The following is a 22067-nucleotide window of genomic DNA, read 5'->3' on the forward strand; positions in this document are numbered from 1 at the left end:
AAATTATTGGTGCACGGTGCACCGTTGATTCCAATCATAGTACCACATAATAAATGGATATCGGGAATCTCGCATCTTTTTTATTATTAATTCCCTCTGATGTAGATATAACTATTGTAGATAATATTATCAATATGAATGTATAGTACTCTCTCCGTCCCACTGTATAGACTCTTTCTATTTAAGGCGTCCCACTGTAAGTGAGACCTTTTTATTTTTTGGTAATGATTTTACCCTTTAAATACATATTCACTTTTTCACCTACAAATAAAATACATTTTTCTTAATTTTTGTGTAAAAAAAAAAAGTCTCACGTGAGACGGAGGGAGTATTATATATGTGCCAAATATTAAGTGCAAATCGTAGTGTCTTACCCAATGCAATGGTATCACGTGACACTGGACAGGAGAATGGGCTGCCATATTCGTAATTGAACGTTATTCTGAATCTCTCTTGAATCTTCTACTAGATATTAAAATAGTTTTTTTTTTCTGTTTTTTTTTTGAGCGAAAAACAAAATAAAATAAAGTACTCCATTCGTCCGCCAAGATTATGGCAATTTGCTTGGGCACGGGATTTAATAAATTTGGTGATGATTGTAGTGGAGAAAGGGTCCCACCACTTTATGAAATGAGTGGTTGAGATTGAATTTTGAATGATTTTTTTGTAAATAAAGAGTGTTAGTAAGGATAAAATATTAAAGAGGATGGTGGGACCATTGCCATAAAAGGAAAGTGACATAATCTTGGCGGACGCCCGATATAGTAATTGTGACATAATCTTGGCGGACGGAGGGAGTACAGTTTTATATTGTGGAATAAGAAATCTAAATTCCCCCTACGTAATATACTCTCCAAATCTAGTTCCTGTATTTGTATTTTGTAATGTAGTCATCAGTACCATACATATTATATAATTTGCTTCAAATTCTTTCAATTTTTGAAAAATCCTAAAAATAGTCAAAACTAAAATTGGGTCATTGAATTTTTTGAGTTGTTTTTTTTAGGGTTAAGTACCAAAGCCCCCCCAACGTTGGGGCCCCTATCGCGTATAGGACCCTATAGTCAGGGTAAGCGCTATTTACTACCTCAACGTGGCTAAACCTAAGCAAATCCCCCCCCCCCCCCCGCGTTTTAACGGTGCTTAACACCGTTAGTTTTTAAATTTTTTTTTAATTTCTAATTAAGAGTGGGCCACTCCTCCCTCCCTCGTCGACACCGACTGCCCTGCCTGCTCCCTTCTCATCTCCTCCGCCGCCTACTCCTCCCTCTCTGCGGCTTCTCTGCGGCCTCCTCCGGCTCCGCCAACGTCTCCCTCTGCCAGTGGCTCTACGACACCTACCTTTCACCGCCACCAGACATCCCTTTCCCAAACCTCCCGGTGCTTCCCCCGCCACCGCCAGCCATGCCTTTCACCGCCGCTCATCGGACTCTTCACAATTCGAGAGACAAACAAACCATGAGAACAGATTTACCCAAAGACTCACGTTTCAATAAAATTCGAAAACAACGCGAGATTCAATTTTTTTAAAATCTGAAATTCCTTTACTTATCTTGGTTTGGGTTGTTGAGAGTCGAAGGGTGGGGAGGGTTCCTTTTCGTTTCTGGGGCTTCATGTCCGACTGGGAGAGGCGGCGGCGACTGGGGCTGGGCGAAGGCGAGGCGGCACAGACGTCAGTGGCAACGAGAAGTGGTGCAGGCGTTCGAGGAGCGAGGCAGCAGCCTCTCCTTGACTGCTGTTGCCGAGACCTGAGGAGAAGAGAGAGATCGAGACACCGCCGAACGGGACGGCGCGGCCGAAGTTCAGACGCCGCCGGTCGCGAAAGAGGACGAAAATGGCAGCAGCGGCGGTCCTCCATGGCCGCTCATTGAATGATATGTGCTGGAGAGATAGAAGGGCTGAGCTGGCGGTGGCGGAGGAAGCGGCAGCGGAGGTTGGGGATTTGCTTAGGATTTGCGGAGGTTGGGGATTTGCAGGAGAGAGAAAATGGGGCCACCTTCATTAAAAAAAAAATTAAAAAACGGCGTTTGGGGCCGTTAAAACTCAGGGGAGGGGGGGATTTGCTTAGGTTTAGCCACGTTGAGGTAGTAAACAGCGCCTACCCTGACTATAGGGTCCTATACGCGATAGGGGCCCCAACGTTGGGGGGGGGGAATTGGTACTTAACCCTTTTTTTTAACTAACAGTATTAAATAAAAAAAATTTATAAGTCGCACCACATAGATCTCGAATCTAATACCGTTGACCTTAGTCATTAATCCCTTATTGCTTCACCAACACACGCACGCTAAATTTTTTGAGTTGTTGGTTTAATTGATTCTCATTGAGTCATAAATAAATCAAGTGGTTTGATTTTCGTCGTGCCAAGCATATTCCACTGAATCCAATATCTGAATATTTGAACGGTGCCAGAAATAATATTAAGAGGCTCAATTATAAAGAGTCATAAGTAAAATAAAAACTTATAAAAAATGATTTTTTTAGAACTTAATCAACCATGGTATATCAATATTAAATTTAAACACAATCACCTCATAATAAACCTCTTCCATTTTTTATATTATTAAAACTATATATATATATATATATATAATAATTTTATTAGCAATATTACAACAGTAAATATTTACAATCAACTCTTAAGTTGTGTTAAGAACTTCAGTAATAAAAATGAAAAGAAAAAAAAAATGTTCCTAATGATATACCTGCATATTCGTATTTCATATAATTAAATACTCTTTAATAATGTTACACAATATCATATAGAAATAAAATAATTTAATTTGTTGAACAATAATTAAACAAACAATCAATAATAGCTACAAAATTAAAATAATTCAAAGTAACAAAATTATAAATTTTAATTTAAAAAATAAAAAACATCACCTATTATAAATCCAAAATAAAGCTTAAATCATTACTTAACCTTACATTAACAAATAAATACAAGTATACAACAACTAAAACAATAAAAATTAAAAATCTGGAGGGACCACGAGCCCCCTGGCCCCAGTGTGACTGCGCCCCTAACTCCACTCAATTATTATCATTAAACATACGTGAACGTGCGCGTGTCCACAGTCCACATATACTTATGGAACGCAATTTGCCACATCAAAGCCCATTAGAGCATCTCCACTCGACGTGTCGAGTGGAGTGTCGATCCGAGTCGAAGAGAAGGGCGCCGCACTGGAGACGCGGGCTGATGCGAGGCTGTGTCTTAGCCAAGACACGGGTCGAAGGCAAGAAGGGTGTGGCGCGTCCGGAGAACGCGCCCAATTAAAAAAAAATCAAAATTCGGTTTTTTAAATTTGAAAAAGCCGTTGCAATATTTTTTTTAAAAAAATTTCGACCGTTGCTTTAAATGGCTATTTTTTGTTTTTTTTTTTCTTTTTTTTTTCTTTTTTCCCTTCTATAAATACCACTCTTCCACAATATCAAATTCACTCTCTGTAAAAAAATTTAGATCCCAACAACAATTCTCTCTTCTACATTTTGCCTGTAATGGATCGTGAATTCGATGAATACCTCTAGCAACAAGGCGGTTCGAGACTTCCAATGATGGGATTTGCTCCATTTTCGCAAGCCTCCAATGTCTTGGCTGCGGGAAATCTTCCCACGCCGGCGGCGAACGCCAATGTCCAAGAAGAGCCGGAGGCGAGGAGGCCGAAAGCCAAGGGCACCCGCGCTTCATATTCTAGCGAGGAGTCCGAGCTCGTGGCAATCTTGTGGGCGGAGGCAACCCACAATCCTATTTTGGGGACTTCCCAAAAGTTGCTCCAATATTGGGGAGCAATCGCGGAGAAGTTCAACACGCTCAATGAGTCGGGAGCACCGCCGCAAAAGCCGGATCATCTCAAGTCCCACTTCGCCCGTTTCCAAAAGGAGATTATTGTTATTTTTTATTTTATTATCGTATTTTAATTATGTTTTTAATTTTATTTTAATTATTGTAATGTTTAATTTTATTTTTAATGAAATTGGGAATTTAAAAATAAAAGTGTAGAAATATGAATTTTATGGAAATGGAGATCTAAGACACTCTCTAAGCACCAATGCATTGGAGAGGGGTGTGTCTTAGGTGGGGACCACCATCTAAGACACCCCCTAAAACATCATGCATTGGAGATGCTCTAAGAGCATCCATGATAGAGTGCCAAAATGGGCTTTTAAAAGTAGTCCTCACCATTTAAGAGCTCATCCTTCATAGTGGAAGAACCTCTTACTTAACTTTTGTTAGGTCCCGGGGGGTCTCGAATAGGTGTATGGGGGGGGGGGGGAGGAATACACATATGGGCTATTTTCACAAAATCCTCAATCAGATGGATCTCAAGATAGAGATCTAAACGAAACTTTACACACAAACAAAGACACATGTTGACTGAAAACAGTTTTGACCAAACAGGGTTGACGACTGATACTGAACGCTCTTCAGTAAGAAGTTATCAGTTAAGCTACTGTAACTTAACTGATGCACTTATGGGCTTTAGTCGAGTTTGCTAAAACAGAGATGATAACACTCTTCCTGACTATTAAAAGATAGATCAGTCAGACTGATATCATACGCAGCGGAAATTAAACTTAGTTTCGCAATAGCCTCGGTAGAGCACGTTGTTGGTCTTAGGTTTCTCTTTGCCGTTAATCAGTATTCAGTTTATCAATTGAAACAACACAATTAGGAATGTAAAACTGAAAGCGATAAACAACACAGAGACTTTTACGTGGTTCGGAAAAACCCTTTCCTACATCCACGGTCAGTTGATCAGACCAACAATCCACTCCGCAAGTGCTTAACAGGTGCACTGCAAATCAAACCGTGTGCTTGCCGAGTGCACACAACCGTACCACTGAAGAAAATCCTTCTTCAGTACCCACGCTTCACTCGCGTCGGATTTCTCTTGCTTAGCACAACCCGCACTAAGACTCTCAGAGACAGAAAACCCTTCTGGCCTCCGAATCACTCAAAACACTCAAATCTTTCTTTTGGAAAGGAGGTTTGAACGAGTGCCAACTATACTGCAAAGAACAAGTTCTTTGTAGCAAGTTTGACCTTGGCTTCTGTGTAAACAGAGGTTTGCCTAAGATCTAAGAGAATGTATGTAATCAACAGTGACTGATTTTGGCTTTGGAATTTTCTTCTTCGATTCAAGCTTTGGGGAGGTTAAGCTTTAGGCTGAGTAGCAATTTCGGCAAAGCTTCAGCTTATGTCGTTGAATCGGTGAAGATTGAAGTTGATCCTCGAGCACTATTTGTAGGAGAACTCTTGAATAGATCCGTTGGCGTAGAGCGTCCTCAAGATTTCTTCCGTTGGAGAGCAATTCGAATTTGGGTTGAGGCTTCAATCTTCGAGGTTCCTTGTCTGGTGGAAACGGCTCTCCTGAGGGACAGGAGATGTGACGTCTCTGATAAAGTAACCACCAAATAGGAATGACCTCTGCAGAGATAAGATCCTGAGATCTCTGCATTTAATGCGGCTGTACTCTTGTGAGTACGTGGCTTCCTTTGAACGTTGGAAGATCAGTCCGAGGAAGAATGATCAACTGATACTTGTCTTTAGTATCAGTCTGGGGCACGCATTAAGTAATCAGTTCCTAACTGATTCTTCAAATGATACTTCAATTGGTATCTTCAGTCTTCAGTCCTTCGTTCTTCAGTCTTCGACACCGCAAACTAAACTAGAACCGAACTCTAACACTTGAGTTCAAAACAATTCTAGTCTATTACAATTACGACCTATGAATTTTGGTATCATCAAAACAAGGATTAGGATATTCCACAGAGTTCCCAACAACTTTTTAATTTTGTTTTTTATTTTAAATTTATTTTTAATATTATTTTTTTATTAAAACTGAAAGTTCATCATACATTCATTGAAATTTCAAACTGCATTACAGTAAAAAGGAAATCCTAGCTTAATTCAAACTAAAAGTTAACCCTACATTGATTGAAATTTAAAATTGCATTACAATAAAAGGGAAATCCTAACTTAATTGAAATAAAAAAAAAAAACATAAACAACCTAAAAATTTAAAGATCATTGCGGCGTTTGATTTCATCCACCTTCTTCAAGTGAAACTTCAATTCGTCCGGATTCATAGTAGAGATGTCCTTGAGAGAAAACTCTCATGACCTTGACCATATTTTCCATAGCCTCCACTGCGCGTTTTTGCTCCAACGACGACTCCACCTTCTTGCATTTTCCCTTGTCCCTTTTCACTGCCTTTTGGCCTTGGGGCCGTGTAGAGATGCTTGGCTCGCTCTCGGTCGTTGTGTAGCCTTCGCATGAGCCCTTTGAACGCTTTGAGGAATAGACATCCTCGCCAAAAGACGCGAACTTTTGAGTTTCGCGCAGTACCCTCCAAGCATGTGGATACTTGAACACACTACCATGCTCGACAGCGTACATCTGTTCGGCTTAAGCAATGATTTGGCCATCGCTCATGTCGGAGCCCCAATTCTTGCGACACTTGTCGTATGTTGACTCCCACAGATTTACATCCCTTTGAACTAGTTGGAAATGCGACTTTATTTGCTTGACGTCGCGTGGAATGATATTGGGCAGTCATTGCATGTTGTACTTTTTGACGATGGCGCCCTAATACGTAGCTCCCTTTTGGTCGGCACCTTTCACGGAGTCGCATGTTGCCTCCGCGTATAGACAACAAACGAGTGTGGTTTCGGCCGGAGTGTATCCACCTCGTTGTTTGGTGGACACCAGCGCCGATATCTCCTCCACTTCAAGGTTCGTCGTCGCCGCCGTCATCTCCTCATCAAAATTGGCATCCAAGTTGATGCCTTCAAGATCCGTTGTAGGAGCCGAGATAAATTCCTGCGAGAAAGACGAGAATGCCACCCGAGGAATTGCCGGAGTTGGAATTTTGTGGGTGAGTGTTCCATCATTGCTTGAAATTTTCATCCATAATTGAGGTGAAAGAACTTTTACAAATAAGAGTAGGAAGAAAGTGTAGAGAATTGTTTGAAAATGAAATGAAATGATCTATTATTTATAGAGGTAGAAAGTGAAAATTTTAAGAGTCAAACATTGCAATTAAGTCACCCGACAACAACAAATGTGGCACGTGCCGACGAACCACATCAGCGCCATATTGATTTAGAATTGGGAGAAAATGAAAACGGCATTAAAATTGAACAAATATGAAAGTTTGTGATAAAAAAAATGAAAATTTTAAAGTTCGTGGACAAAGTGTATTCGGCCATAACTTGTACTCCCTTCATCCCAACTATCTTGAAACCTTTTTTTTTTGCACAAAAATTAAAAAAGTAGTGTTTTGTATATAGGTGAAAAAGTGAAAATGTGAATAAATTGTAAATTTTTTGTCAAATAAAGAAATGTCTCAAGATAGATTGGAACACTAAAAAAAAATGTGTCTCAACATAAGTGAGACAAAGGGAGTAATATTACATGCATTTAACCTAAAAGGAAAAAATGGAAAAATTATCTTCTCTTTCCTAAGAAAATTTTCCAAACGTGTGAAAAAAGTGCAAAAAGAAGGGAAATATTTGTATTCCACCGTCTTACATGTAGAACGAACACTTAAGCGCTACTGATTGATTTTCTTCTGTTTTCTTCTTCGCCCATTTGACATCCTGCACCACCACAAACTAAAATCAGAGACAAAATTTAATGATATAATTATAAATGCAGTGCTACAAGAAACCAATGAAAGTTGAGAAGAATATGCAGTCACCACTCACCAGTACTGGTTGTGCAGCAGCATATGATCTGTGGGCACTCGTTTCCCATCATCATTCCGATTCCAATGGTAAAACGCGAGTGTTCTGTTTTTAATCTCCAACGTCGAATGTCCGTAGCTGGCTTCCCGAAAGGCGCAGTAATTTGGCTGGGGATACTTGAAGCTGCAAGCGCAAGGTATTCATGTTATAGTGAAATAAACGTGCATATCAATACACCATGCATTGCAAATTGCAAATATACCTCATAGCAAGACCCCCTTTGTTTCCGCCATCCCCGACATTTATGTAAACAGGAGCTGATTCGTCAAGTGCAGCATATGAAGTGCCGCTTGATACGTTGTATTTTATGTTTGAGATGCGGTACTGACACAAGAAAAAGAGTTTAATTGTTGATCTATCTCTAGAGTTTTATGACACTTGGATAAGAGGCAAACCGATCTCTCATAAGCGTGGACGTGACCAGCAAGAACCAGATCAACTTTATAGCGGCAAAACCAGCTCTCGAACACAACTCTCATGCTTTCTCCCTCCATGAAATGAGATATATAACTATTGTACATTGGGACGTGCATCACAACAATGAGCCAAGGAGTCTTCTTCCTGTCAACCCTTTCAAACTCTTCTTTAAGCCATAACCACTGAGGTGTATGCTTTACTGCAATCATGCATATATAGGAACGCTCGAGTCTTATAGATAGGCATCAGATATATGAAAATAAGAATGTTGAAATACTCGATTACCGTATGGGGAATAGCTGGACAGGACAATAATATGAGCAGACGCCCGTCTCACGGCATACCAGAGGGGATTACTGCTTCCACTATAACGATAAGGAGTAGGGTATCTGTAAATATAATTTCTGAAAGGAATAACCTCCCCCTGAACATCAGGAAAAGAAGCAGGTCACAAGCAGAGATCATGAAATCCTATGGAAATGGAGCCTAGTTGTGTTTGTTCATATCATAACTACCAAAATCATACTATGATGTAGAGAGTAAAGTGATTAGAAATCAACGAGGTAACTGAATAAAATTTGTGGAGGAAATGGAATAAATGCCTCACACATTGCTCCAATTAATTATACCTTTGCTGTTGCTAAAGCAATAATTAAAAGAACAAGTAGAGTGAACAGAGTAAACATTCTTTGGTAGTCACGTGAGCGAAACCAGAGCAGGAACAGAGTAAATCAGGAAAGCAAATATGCCAATGAGTTAAAATATCTTGAAAAGATTAAAAACAGTTTGAGAAGATTTGGTTCCATGTTTTACCATGTATGGGAAGTATTCTATTTCGTGATTTCCAGCCACCCAGATCCATGGCTGATATGCTGCACTACGTTCAGCTAAACGACCCCAGGAATCCCAGCGGATGCCAACATCACGATATTGATACCTATCAGCGTAGGAAAGATCTCCAACATATAAGATAGTCTCTTCACCAAGCTGGATGCTATGCTCAAGGGTTGAAAGAGAATTGTATGTCTGTCCAAGATCACCTGAATTGACAATACATGGTGTAGAGATGGGCATTGCTCTATCAACAATTTGCAAGACAGCCATGGATCACTATAGAACAACTAGTGTGTGCGTGTAAATATAAGCCGATAATTGCTACAAGCCTACAAGGGCAAAACTAAGGAAATCATACTAGCGGCTTGATAATAACACCAGAAATCATGTCTCCACATCTTACAGTGTTGCCACTTACAAAGACTCGGAAACTTGATAGTACATCTTTATTGCTGTTTATTGTGCCTTGACTTGAAGTAAAGATATCTGTTTGTTGCACCACTTAACCACTGGAAAATTATTTTCATTTCTATAAAGATTTTTTCGATATTTCCTTAATCTTCAAAACCTTGTAAATGTATATTTTTTATTCTTTTTTATACACACACACAGTTCATTTAATTTTCCAACTTTTATCAGTGCTAGATAATTAAACAAATTTATAAATTGCTGATCCGGATTATGTTCTGCATGGAAATATAAGATGCTCTATGCTGATATGAATCGTAATGGTCTAGCCAGAGAGAAACAGCCACATATAACTTTTGAAATCACAATTTGAGATGATTAAAACAAACAGGACTCCACTGTCATACAAAAAACTTGATCTTTTCATTTTTTCAAGACATAAAATCCATTGCTGAATTTGCTGCAGAGTATCCAATATTTAAAATGCAATAAAAGAAATACTGACCAATTATTCCAAATTTGTAAGGAGCATCTGGATGAATTGGTGGTGGTGTGCGAAACCAAAATCTTCTAGAAGAATTACCACCCTCAATCTCATAGTAATACTTGGTGTCAAACTGCAACAACCCAAAACACCTATTTCAGTTTTTTGATGATGGAAAGAACATGCTGGTTGCTTTCATTTGCAAAATATTGGATGTGAAATATCGAAATGCCACTCCTAATCACACGGCTAGCTACCTGAAGACCATCAACGAGGCAGTGATGAATATATCCAGATGTATAGTTGGAGAAGGTATAGTTTTGCAGGGTTCCCTCGACAGTAAGATGATATTCTCCATCTGCTAAGCCATATCGAACTTTGTTGGAGCCCGGCCCATCAGCTGTAATCCATGAAATGATCACAGCCTTCCCATCATAGTCGCCCTGTGTGATGTGAACCTGAAAAACAGTAACTGCCTAAGAACAGAAAGGATGACCAAACAGCTGAAGAAGAATCAACATTGGAGCATATTTCTACTATAGATCACCTGTTGCGGTGCATTGTAACCTTTAGGCGCTGCAATAACTTGATCGTCTAAAGAGATATCGAGTGATGGCCACTCATTGCGTACAAATGCACTAGTCACACCGGCATTGCCATTGCAAACGCAGCTCAACGCAACAGATGAGAAAAGCAGTAGTAGTTCAATCAGCATTGCTTGTTCCTAAACACGGTCTGCATTAACTTATATGTGCAACGAATCCGAAAGCAGATAGAGACTAAAACTCACTAGCAAAGACTGCTCTTTCCATATAGTAATAAATTAAATCAGAAGCGAAAGACAAAGATTTGGATTTGGTGATCACCGTCTAGATTAAGTTAGCTTGATCTCATATTTTAGACAGTCGTGTATATATGCTTGTTTCGAATGATTAGAGTACCTTAAAACCTCAGTCGCTCACTAAATTGATATAGCCTTCAACATTTGAATTCAAAATCAAAAGCTTCTGGTAATTTAAGAACCTATAGCAATCAAAATCATATATAGATTAATCAAAATCACGATTAAGTGTAGAAGGAATGATATTAGAATGGGAAGGTAGACGTACCTGAAATAGGTAGTTTTGCTGCGATGAGGAAATGTGGCAACAAGTATATATGGTGAGGACTAGGAGTGCACATTCCGAGACGGGGCCCAGGGAGATGAGATCCAGTGTCCCACAATCTTATGTGTGCCACTATGTCCCATGCTTACATCTATTATTTAAAAAAATATTTTTTATAAAAATAAAATTTATTATAATACTATGAATTATATTGAAGTTTTATTTCAAAAAAATAAAATTTTTAAAAATTATATACCATGACTTTGAATTTATCAACCTATTATTAGCTAATAAAAGTGAAATTAAATGATAAAAAATAATTATATACCCTAAATTGATGGAATAAAACCTAGTTAAAAATCACAAAATTAAACTAAAGCATATAAAATTGAAATTGAAGAAAATATACATAAGAAATTAAACAAAATTGAAAGTGGGACATAAAGTGTGGTACACTGAATCTCAGGATAAAACGGTGATATCATCCAACATCATGCGCGGAATGTTTATTCTACTTCCAGTTAACGTATCAGATCCTAATTTTATTCACGCTATTAATTTGACTATTTTATTACTCTTCTTCACTTAGACTAATTCTTTTCGACATAAGTAATATTTACAAAAATAAAATTATAGTGTAAAAATTTGTAATGACGTATGACCTCATATTTATTATAATAAAAATTAATTACAAAAAAGAAACAAACCAAATTGAATGAGGTCATCCAAAAGAAAAGCAGGTCACATCAAATGGGCGGAGGGAGTATTATTTATATAATTTATTATTATATATATATATATATATATAGGGGGCCGCTCCAATGAGACCCCCTAATTTTAGTGTGATTTAGGGCACAATCTGGTGCGTTTATTTTATCAATCCTATGACTGATATTGTATCTGGAGGGTGATTTTTTTTCGCAGGGTTCGAATCCTGGAGGGAGCAGAATATTTTAAATTTTGTTATTCATCAGTATATACTGCGTTGTTCATCAGTATATACGGCCATGTTCATCAGTATATATGTCTTATTCATTACGAATTTTTTAAATTTTATTTTTCATCAGTATATACATCTTGTTCATTAGATATACGTTTTGTTCATTAGTATTATATGTCTTATTCATTGTACTCATGTTACACGAAAAATAGGGGGTCTCACTGGAGCGCGCCCCTATATATATATATAATTTCTTATATGATTATAATTAATATCTATCATTAAAAATTGAGATTTAAAATAATTATACGTCCTAATTCCTAACTTTAGATTATTTATCCTAAATAATCAATTATTAATTTAAAAATTTGAAAATTAATATAAAAGATAATTATAAATCAACTCCTGTGGTTGGCCTTTACGCTTTCAATTGCATTCACTAATATAAACTTACTTTGGTCCTAAAAAAATATCAGTAATACTATTTGGACAATATATGTCCGTATAAAATGGTTAAATAATTTTAAATTTATATTTATTTAAAAAATGTATTCAAAATAAAAAAATATTTATTTTTATTTTTTTCTCCATATTGTATTTTTATAATATATTTTCCTAATTTTTTATTACTTTTAAGTACAAAAATTATAAAATAATAGTAAAAATTAAAATAATTATTAAAAAAAACAGTGTGGAGAAAGCAATAAACTAACTAAATACTTTTTAAATTTGAATAAAAAATTTAAAATAAATCTATTTTTTAAAGTATTTAACATTTTCTTGTTTGGACAAATTTTGTCCAAATAACACTACTACATTTATGCGTTGAAATTGCTGCGAATTACCTAATTCCTATCATTTATACAGTATAATATTAGGAATATGATGAACGTTTACAACAGAAGGTGGTCAAAATGAGTGAGTATTGGCCTAATATTTATATAATATAATGATGAACATTTATAAGAGAAGATGGTAAATATGTGCGTGTATTAATCTAGCGGTAAAATATATGGATAATATCTAAGGTTAAAGATCTTATATTTGAATTTATTTATCCTATCATTAAAAATAAATGGTCAAAAGTAAAAGAATATAATATGTACTTGTTGGAATTAGACAGAGAAAAAGTGAATCAAAAAAACAAAATGTGATGCACTCTCCGACCAATACTCTGTATGGTTTGCAAAGTATTTTAACAATAATGAAATTTAGTGAGAGCAGAATCTCAAGCAACGACTTCAGATTATCTCTTTTATGATTGTCTCTTGTCATAAAAGAAACAGATAGATCAAAGCCATTGTGAATAAATGGAGTTAATATTGAACTCCCACCATCAAGAAATCAGTAACTGTTTACTAATAACTACTCTATCCTAAAAGAATGTAGATTTCTTCTTCTTCTTCTTTTTGTAGCATGTAGTGGTGAAAGAATATCACCATTCTTGGTGCTCTCAAACTGTACATCCTGCATCAACTGCGTCTGGTTTCTCTAACAGATTAAGCTCGAAAAAGACGAAGTCAGCATGTAGGGAATGCTAGCTAGAGGGCCTCTCTGGCATGCTAGCTCGTCTAGGTCTCTCACAATGTCGAACACTGCATTAGGCTGCGCAAGTTCCACAGCATTCTCCGACATTCTATGGAGCTCGTCCTTCTTTGTTCCGAACCACTCAGCCACTATTCTTGCAGTTTCCTTCGCGTTTCTGGTGAATACACCCGCCCCATTTTCAACCACGTAGGGCACATTGCCTTTTTCCTGTCATTGCCAAATCACTATTAAGGAGGGGGAACATATTGAAACAAGAGAAGAAAGAAAAAGATGTTGAGATTTGCTTACTTGTCCGGGGATGTAATCGTTGAGTATAATTGGAAGGCCTCGTATCAATGCTTCCGCAATGGTACCAGGACCAGCCTGTGAAAATCCAGAACGCGTCATGATAATGCAAACTACTCCATGCTTGAATATAGCGTTATGAGGTAAAAGAGATGTGAAGATAGGAGTATGATGAATTTTGCAATACTTTTGTGATAATGCAGTCGCAAGCGCCCATCCATTTCTGCATCTGCTTCTCAAAGCCTCTTATCTGAATTGAAGCAAGATTTTTGTTCAAGTTCAGTTAAAAAACAATTACATGTTAGTTAGTTAGTTTGTTACCTTGACTGGGATTTTCCACTCAAGTGACTGCAATGTGGAAGCTAGCATCTCATTACGACCACAGATGATGATCAGTTGGCCTATCGGCTTCTCAAGTTCTGTGTCGAACAGAGATTCTGAGAGAGCCTTTGCTGTTTCCTTAACCGGCCCCATGCCTTCTCCGCCCCCCATCAGCAGAACAGCCGGCAACTGCAGGTCCATCTCGAGTTCTATCCTCAAATCATCCTACAATCACAAACAGAAATGTTCAGATTCAAGAATGTGTCAACTTTTTTCTTTCGAATATGGTAAATTTAGCATGAGAAGTTATTGCTATCCACCTTGGACAGAACTGCTTGAACAAAGGATGGTCGAATGGGCAAGCCAAATACTCGAATTTGAGACTCTTGAAGACCATCTAGCAAAGCCCTCTTTGCCACCTCCTCTGAGGGGCAGTACAGTCGATTCACAGATGGATGAAACCTTGACAAGATAACAGTCTGATATTAGTGGAGTTTGAGCATGGGTACTGAAATATCCAAATGAAACTTTGTTGTTACCATGTACGATGGCAAGTGTTAAGGTCTGTGATGACAGTAGCAAAGATCACTTTCTTGTGTAGTTTTTGCCATTTGAGCACCCACAACGGAATATGTTGCATCAGAGGATGGACGCTGATGATGATATCCGGCTTGTACTCCATCAGACCAGCCTCAACCTCCCTTCAAAACAGAAGTCGCGCATATATTAGGAAAGCTCGTACGAATGCCTAAATTTGAGAAGAAACGTGACAAGATACACATACTTGGCATAAAATGCAGCAATGGCAGCAAGATAGACAGAGTGTATCCATTTTGGAGAGGTGCTGTGAAATGCTAGGCTCCAAAGCTGCACGTGTTTAACCATGAATTTGTACTGACGTTCCATGTCATTCAACGGCCAGCCAGTGTACTCTTTCCACACATCCTTGACGAAAACCTTACACGCACAAGGAAAAAGATAAGTGCGCACAATGCAGCAAAAAGCTATCATTTCTTATCATGCCTACCACTCAACGAAATCCATCATATATATGAATAGAGAAATCGCAGAAGATTGCTATGTGATCAGAATTGTGACAGCAACGTATCAAGACCACAACGTCTCAGCTTAAAATATGAAGCAAATAAGGAAAAAGGCTTTCATCATGGAAGATATTGCAAACACTGCCACAATGAAAATTTGAGCTTCTAGCATATCTTCCAATGTTCTTTCACACAACAAGGTCTAGCCGATAGATCCTAATTACTACCAAAATTTGATCTTCCAATTTATATATACAACTCTAATTAATGTTTTCGAGCTTCTAGCACCAAATTCTAATGTTGTTGCATAGACAAGGTCTAACCAAACTTTGATTTTTCCAATAATGGCAAAATCCTCCTGAAAAATGTTCAAGAAACCACCAATTTCCAAGCTGTAGTAGTAAACACCAAACGTGCATTGTGACTGAGACAAAATACAACCACCAAATTTGACTTATTTAATAAACTCACCCTATATTGATCCCCATATTCAAGGAGGAAAGCATCCTTGATGGCCTCAGCCGATGCTCGGTGGCCGCCCCCGGTATCACTCATGAGAATGAGCACATTTTTGGTCCTCTCAGCAGCAATCTGTTGCAGTTCCATGGTTCCATCTTCTTCTCCATATTCATGTCTACACCTCTTTTGGCTGCTTCTACCTCCAAATCTGTACACCCCAACTCTTTCAAACACCTTGTTTATAGATTCTCTCGGCGAGGCAGCCTTCATCACCACCATATATATATATATATGTTTCCTATCTATGAAGGAAGCTGTATGTATATAGATGAATATATATACCATCAGCACACTAACCAAAATGAAGTAAAAGGGAAAACCTAAGAGCTAATTGGATACAGTTGACATAATCACACAAAAGAGAAAGAAACTTCCCAAAGAGAGACAGCATATAGTATACATGTAAAATAAATGTGCAACCTTGAAACACAAGACAAGATTTTGAAAACCCTTTTGTCAAGATCCAAACTTTACCTTAAACGCAATCGAACAACGCCAAGAACCCTAAGAAATTCAGTGAATTTTCTTTCCAGCAGTACCTGCAGAGAAAGAGAGAGAAGGGCGGGAGGAGCGTCGGTTGGCGAATAGGCTGTTATTTTTCAGTTAAATAAAGAAGAGGGTGCCATTTATGATGCTGGAATTATGCCCAAAGGGAATATTTTGGTGAGAAATATGCGCCATCGGGTTAGCAAGTTGGCAGTTGTGTTTAAGAATGTTCATTGCCAGATTCGGATCTTTTCTTAGGCTAAACAATGTATCTGTAGTGAGGCGAAAGTGATTGTCGTTTTACAGTTTTGACTTTACAATTGTTGTCTCCCAGATGAGGTCTTCCTGCTACGTCCTTGTCTTTTTTGTACCATTTTTTTCCTTTTTAAAACATTTTTTTTTTCTTCTCACATACTTAAGTATGATAATGGGTGTTAACTAGATCCATGTTCTACCCATCAAAAATATAATATTTGAACTTTATTACGGCGGTACCTTTAAGAAAAATAATATTTATTGCGATAATTTTTAATAGAAAACAAAAGAAATTGAGTCATTGTTTTTGGGTGAATACCATGCATGTATCCAAATTGAAACATTGAGATATCTCATGTCTCAAAGCTAATGATTATACTATAGTGTAATATGAGGTAACATGTTTGATTCATATCTTATTAAAGGGATTACGTTGAATTAATCGACCATAATAATAATAAAAAATACTTGATCATGAAAAATAAAATTCCGTATATATAATTAATTATTAATGTACATATGCTCTAACGAGACCATGAAACGGTCATTCCAAAAACAAACTACAAATAATGTCTCCTTCCAACATGCATGCAGTTATTGCAGCTAACATATATGTCGGTTCCTTCATTTATTGTATATGGATTTGGCTCCTGAGATTTTGGTGTGGGCTGCTACACTTTAAAAAAAAAAAAAAAAAAAAAAAGGTGTTAGAGCCTACTATAAATGCTTGGATTGGGCTTTTGGCCCGTAAATAATTGGGCCAGTCTAGAAGAAAATTGGGCCGTAGAGTACAATACATCAATATGTGATCAATCTTTTCATAGTCTACAGTACATCTAATATATCTAATAAAAATATGAGATTTTGTTATAACATGTAAGGTTGTAAGTACATATCAAAAACAGAATTTGCACGTTGAATGTTTGACCAATAAATTTATAGCAAGAATTAGCCATCGAGTCTGCTCAAAAGTTAATGAACAAATATAGTCAAACTTGAATTTACATGTTTATTTATTGACCTCCATTGAATGAACTTAAACAAACTTTTATTATGTCAAAACTCCTGACTTACTCGCACATGCTTCTTCGAGATAAGATGAGATAATGATTTTAATTTTAATTTTTTCGAAATGAAAACAACTTTTCATAATATATTCAGGAACCATGGCAAGACTATGTATGCCAAACTAGGCAAGGCATGAGCAGTTGCGTTAAGCTTCTCGAAGCACATGTAAACCAACCCACAATTTTCTTCACTCTCCTTGCTATTAAAATAAAATTAAATCTTGAAAATTTCAATTTTATCCTGCAGCCAATTTTTGTTTGTATCATATTCATAAGAGTTTACAACTGGAAACAGAATGCAACCGACCCAAGATTTTGGTGGAAGACTGCCAATCAACCAATTACCTACAAAAATTGAACCTTGAATAAACTTTATTATTAATTGTACAATAACTTACAACCACGTAAAAGATACACCATTCCAAATCTTTATTTCATAATGACATGCCCTATGAATATGATATATAGCTTTCCTACCTTTTATATCCATGAAAATTATGATAATAAGAAATAAAATGATATTTATTATAAATAGTAATAGTCCGAATGGGAAAACAATTTTCAGCTTTTGATTGATATAAAGTTAGATGAATAAATTTATGATAGGGAGGATTATTGTTTTGTTTGTACAGGTGGATTCGGCCCACTGTGATTTATGATGTCTGGATTTTAGCAGCAAGAATTCACGCATTTTTAGGTGATTTTATTAATTAAAAATTTTAAATTGCCACTTGCTAGCAAGAATATTTGGATTTTAAAAATATATTGCCCTGCTCTGCGAGTCCTTTGCCTGTCTAATTTAAGGAAATAGTAGTTTAAAATACAGCAATATTTGGAGTTTTACAATTAATCTAACAGACTCAATAATTTTGTGATATTAATTTTAGTCCCCGCCTTAATTATAGTTTCAGACGAATTGCAGAAATTCGTCAAGAATCAATACAATATTTCAAATTGAATATTTGATTTGAAATCAATTTTAAATTAATTTCGAAATAAATCGAAAGCAATTTTGTAAATAAAAACTATTTAAATCAAAGTAATTGACACAATATTTCAAATTAATTTTAATTTGAAAATACATTATATTAAATTAGTCGCCCACTAATATTTAATTAGTCGCCAATAATTAATATTGTAACCGGTAGAAGAGGGTCACTGATCATGAATTTATATACTTTTAATTAAGGTGTGGATTCTCGTCGCAATCGTCGCCAGTCCTTTTATCCGATTCAATAGAATGTCGTTATCGTCATCCTCTTCTCCATAATTCGGCAAACTACATCACTGCACCGTCATCGCTAGATCTAGTCCTTTTTTCCGATATCTATTCTCATATAAATGAGATCTATAAGTTTCAAATCTACGAAAAATATGAGATCGGGCTCTAAATCTATAAAGATCTAGAATGAAATGGTACAGATAATTACATTCATACCATCTATTTCAAGATCTGTCGCACAAATCGGATGAATGAAAGGTGGTGTCAATGCGGCCGTTAGCACCATTTATTTTGTCTGTTCCGAGATATGTCACTGCAAGGACTGGTACGAACTATGCGAGCCATTAGCACTATTTGTGTCATTCGTTCCGAGATTTGTCTCGCTAAGGGCTGGCACGAGTAGTACGAAATAACCGATATATACCATCAGTAGCAAGTGCGCGGGTAGAGATTTATTGGGCTGAATAAGACAACAATCTCCAGCCTCCACCATAATATGCGGCCAGAATTAGAATTCACTGCCATCGCTGATGGTATCCGTTTTAAATCATTGGAGAGTTAGCTTAAGCATTTAGTTAGATTTGTGAGATTTCGTGTTATTTGTGAGATTTGTAATTGGATTATTGGGTGGTGAAGAAGATGAGTGATTTTTTTTTTTTTCTTTCATGAAATGCACTTTAATTTGTTGGAACAAATTGCATGTCTATGATTTTTTTTTGGGATGACAAACAGTGTGAATAAGAATATTTATACCAAGTGTTGGCGCAACAGACCTTGGGGCGAATGGTGTAAATAGGCCATTTTGTATCATTCGTCCAAGGTATTGTCGCAATAGATCTTGAAACGAATTGTGCGAATCGGTCATTTCTTACTATTCGTTCCAAATGCGGATGAGATAGATCTTGGGATGAGTGGTGTCAATAGGTTATTTAGTACCATTCGTTCCAAGCACACGATCGACCGGCGTGTTAGGACACTGTGTGTTGTGACTGGTACAATTAACCTTCGTTCATACTAGGTCTGCAACACATCTGAAAAACAAGTGCAGTTTTTTAAAATATTAATTGTGATTATTCATGCTATTTGTAATTTTTTATTTTTAAGAATTAATTTTATAAAATATTAAACCTTTTATTTTATCAATGTATAACTCTATTTTTTATAATACAATTTTAAATATTTTAAAATTTACAATATTTATGTGTTATATTTAATTTTTTTCTCTAATTTAATACTCCATATATATATAATACTAATAATTATCACTGTGCATCAAATCGAGCATAAATTTGACCATAAATTTATATAATCAAATAAAAATCCAAAAGTCGTCAAACCCAGTATAAGTTGGAACATGATTTATAGTTGAAGACAAAACTATGTTGCAAATATTAAAACAACATTTTTACAAAAATAAGTATCATTTCTGTTTATGCTGTTGACCCCCCTAGACAGGTGAGCCTCGCTCGATTTATCCCGACGTTTTCCGAATTACTCCCTCCAACTGATTATATTACAAATCACTCCCTCCATTTGGCTATAAATATCTCAAAAATTTTGGATACAAAAATTTAAAAATATATAATTAATAAATAAAGTGAATTAGTGGAGATTGTTTAAGTATTATTTTTAAAATAGATGTAGATAGAGTAGGGTGAGTTGGTGGATTAGTTAATGAATTTAAGTTCTTTAGTTATTTGCTAAAAGAAAAAAAATAAAAAACAATGAGACATCTCACTATAAAAACTGAGATATTTGTGTGATGACTAATGAGAGAAAGAAAATAATACAAATAGAATCAATCCAGCAATTAAGGTAAATTACCGAGTCATTGTGTCACTCAACCAATAATGCAAAGTGTTACACGTTATAAAAACAAAATAATTTTTTGCTTAACAATTTTAATGAATTGGGTTTGAGTCTCACTTACTTAACAATTAATTTAATCACCAAGTTATTTTTGTATATGCAGTTTCTCAAAAAAAAAATATATCAACATTTAATCAAATTAACATAAATATCTATGGATTAAAAGTCGAAACAATGATTGCCATGCTAGTAAAATGAATCGTTAATTTCATACTAAGTGGAAAAAATAGGTTTAATAAAATAATTTTATTTAATCTACACACAAGTAGTCTCTACGTTAAAAGAAGACCAACAAAGTTTCATTTTTGTTTTTAGGCGAAGACCAACAAAGTTTTTTTTTTATAAACGAAGACCAACAAAGTTAATGCAACGCATTCCATTTCCAAGATATTTGATACTCACGTATCATATATCTTAATCTTATACCGGAAATATATTATTTATGGTGGCATATAATTATATATCTCGAAAATTAAAGATGGTTAATTAATTGAAAGCAACAGAAAATGTAGGGGACGTGAGGCTAAAGATAATGTGTCCCCGGAATGGGCCCCACAGTGACCACTCAACAGCTATGATTAACTCAACCTTCTTTCTCAATGCATCTGACTGTGAGTCTGTGACTACTTGACACCACAGCTAATGTTAGTATTACTGTGTTTGGCTGAGCTTATAAGCTCTTTAAAATAGCTTATAAGTTGTTTAAGAGCTTATAAATTCCTTCAAAGTGTTTGGCAAAATAAGCTCCTTAACAGCTTATAAGCTCCAAGAGCTTATAAGCTCTCCAAATAATAAGTTTATCTACCCCAATTTATTTTTTTATAATCTCATATGCAACAATCATTTTACAAATATTTTTCAACTATAATTTATTATTTTCATCATATATCATTTAAGTTCATTTTTCTTCGATTTTCTCTCTCTAGCAAAAAAATTCTCTCTCTAGCTTATAAGCTCAATTATCCAAACACTTTGACAACTTATAAGCTCTTAAAAATGACATCTTATAAGCTCTTGAAACATCTTATAAGCTTCAAGAGCTTATAAGCTCTTTAAAATAAGCTTAGCCAAACACCCTCTACTAATTAATTTTCTTCTTCATCATTGATTATTTATTTTTCCTTGGTTCACATATTCTTCAGCAGTACTATAATATAAATATGTGTTAATAGTCAAAAATTTCCAATTCCTTATGTTGTACTCCCTCTGCCCCGTTAATAATGACATGTTTCTTTTTGGCACGGAGATTAAGGAGAATGAATTAAGTAGAATAAAGAGTGTGGTCCACATGTTTAAGTTTGCGATTAAGGGATATTTCTATTTTATCAATATAAATAAAGACTTTATTTTTTTCTTTATTAAATTTATGACTTTATTTTTTTATTAATTTGATTTGATTTTTATTAACCATTAATTAAATGAATGTACTTTTTTTTCAACTGATATGAGAAATGGAATAGGCAAACCAAACTAAAATGGCGCCACTTAAATCTGATCTCTAGCTCATG

General features: G+C 35.9%; 2 protein-coding genes across 4 annotated transcripts; both read right to left on the reverse strand.

Moving 5' to 3' along the window:
• Positions 1 to 6017: 6017 nt before the first annotated feature.
• Positions 6018 to 11023, reverse strand: LOC130989207 (bifunctional purple acid phosphatase 26-like). Of its 3 annotated transcripts, XM_057913174.1 has the most exons (11): positions 10840 to 10957; positions 10446 to 10622; positions 10156 to 10356; positions 9920 to 10031; positions 8986 to 9212; positions 8458 to 8596; positions 8151 to 8371; positions 7958 to 8079; positions 7717 to 7878; positions 7541 to 7608; positions 6018 to 6829 (listed from the first exon to the last, which is right to left on the reverse strand). In XM_057913174.1, exons 2-10 carry the CDS (start codon positions 10611 to 10613, stop codon positions 7563 to 7565), a joined length of 1398 nt encoding a protein of 465 aa, XP_057769157.1. In that variant the 5' UTR covers positions 10614 to 10622; positions 10840 to 10957; the 3' UTR covers positions 6018 to 6829; positions 7541 to 7562. The 3 variants fall into 3 exon arrangements, with proteins under 3 accessions (XP_057769157.1, XP_057769152.1, XP_057769148.1); XM_057913169.1 differs by lacking the exons at positions 6018 to 6829; positions 10840 to 10957 and adding an exon at positions 11008 to 11023 and having other exon boundaries at positions 7374 to 7608; XM_057913165.1 differs by lacking the exon at positions 6018 to 6829 and having other exon boundaries at positions 7374 to 7608.
• A 2098-nt stretch (positions 11024 to 13121) lies between these two features.
• LOC130989229 (monogalactosyldiacylglycerol synthase 2, chloroplastic-like) lies at positions 13122 to 16442 on the reverse strand. Its single transcript, XM_057913184.1, has 9 exons — positions 16135 to 16442; positions 15613 to 15914; positions 14883 to 15055; positions 14638 to 14799; positions 14419 to 14560; positions 14099 to 14323; positions 13965 to 14027; positions 13781 to 13855; positions 13122 to 13699 (listed from the first exon to the last, which is right to left on the reverse strand). The coding sequence occupies exons 2-9, from the start codon at positions 15877 to 15879 to the stop codon at positions 13436 to 13438; spliced, it is 1371 nt and encodes a 456-aa protein (XP_057769167.1). The 5' UTR covers positions 15880 to 15914; positions 16135 to 16442; the 3' UTR covers positions 13122 to 13435.
• Positions 16443 to 22067: the final 5625 nt, after the last annotated feature.

The sequence above is a fragment of the Salvia miltiorrhiza genome, chromosome 1 (assembly GCF_028751815.1).
Source record: "Salvia miltiorrhiza cultivar Shanhuang (shh) chromosome 1, IMPLAD_Smil_shh, whole genome shotgun sequence".
In the NCBI taxonomy this organism is placed as follows: Eukaryota; Viridiplantae; Streptophyta; class Magnoliopsida; order Lamiales; family Lamiaceae; genus Salvia; species Salvia miltiorrhiza.

Bases quoted from the DNA above. Each gene is read 5' to 3' on its own strand.
- LOC130989207 (XM_057913174.1), bottom strand. From the start codon at position 10,613: ATGCTGATTGAACTACTACTGCTTTTCTCATCTGTTGCGTTGAGCTGC. The intron at 10,357-10,445 runs GTGATCTATAGT...ACTGTTTTTCAG, and splicing joins GTTACAATGCACCGCAACAG to GTTCACATCACACAGGGCGA. The intron at 8,372-8,457 runs GTAATCGAGTAT...GCATGATTGCAG, and splicing joins GTCCAGCTATTCCCCATACG to TAAAGCATACACCTCAGTGG.
- LOC130989229 (XM_057913184.1), bottom strand. From the start codon at position 15,879: ATGGTGGTGATGAAGGCTGCCTCGCCGAGAGAATCTATAAACAAGGTG. The intron at 14,561-14,637 runs GTAACAACAAAG...TATCTTGTCAAG, and splicing joins AACACTTGCCATCGTACATG to GTTTCATCCATCTGTGAATC. The intron at 14,324-14,418 runs GTGGATAGCAAT...TTGTGATTGTAG, and splicing joins TTCAAGCAGTTCTGTCCAAG to GATGATTTGAGGATAGAACT.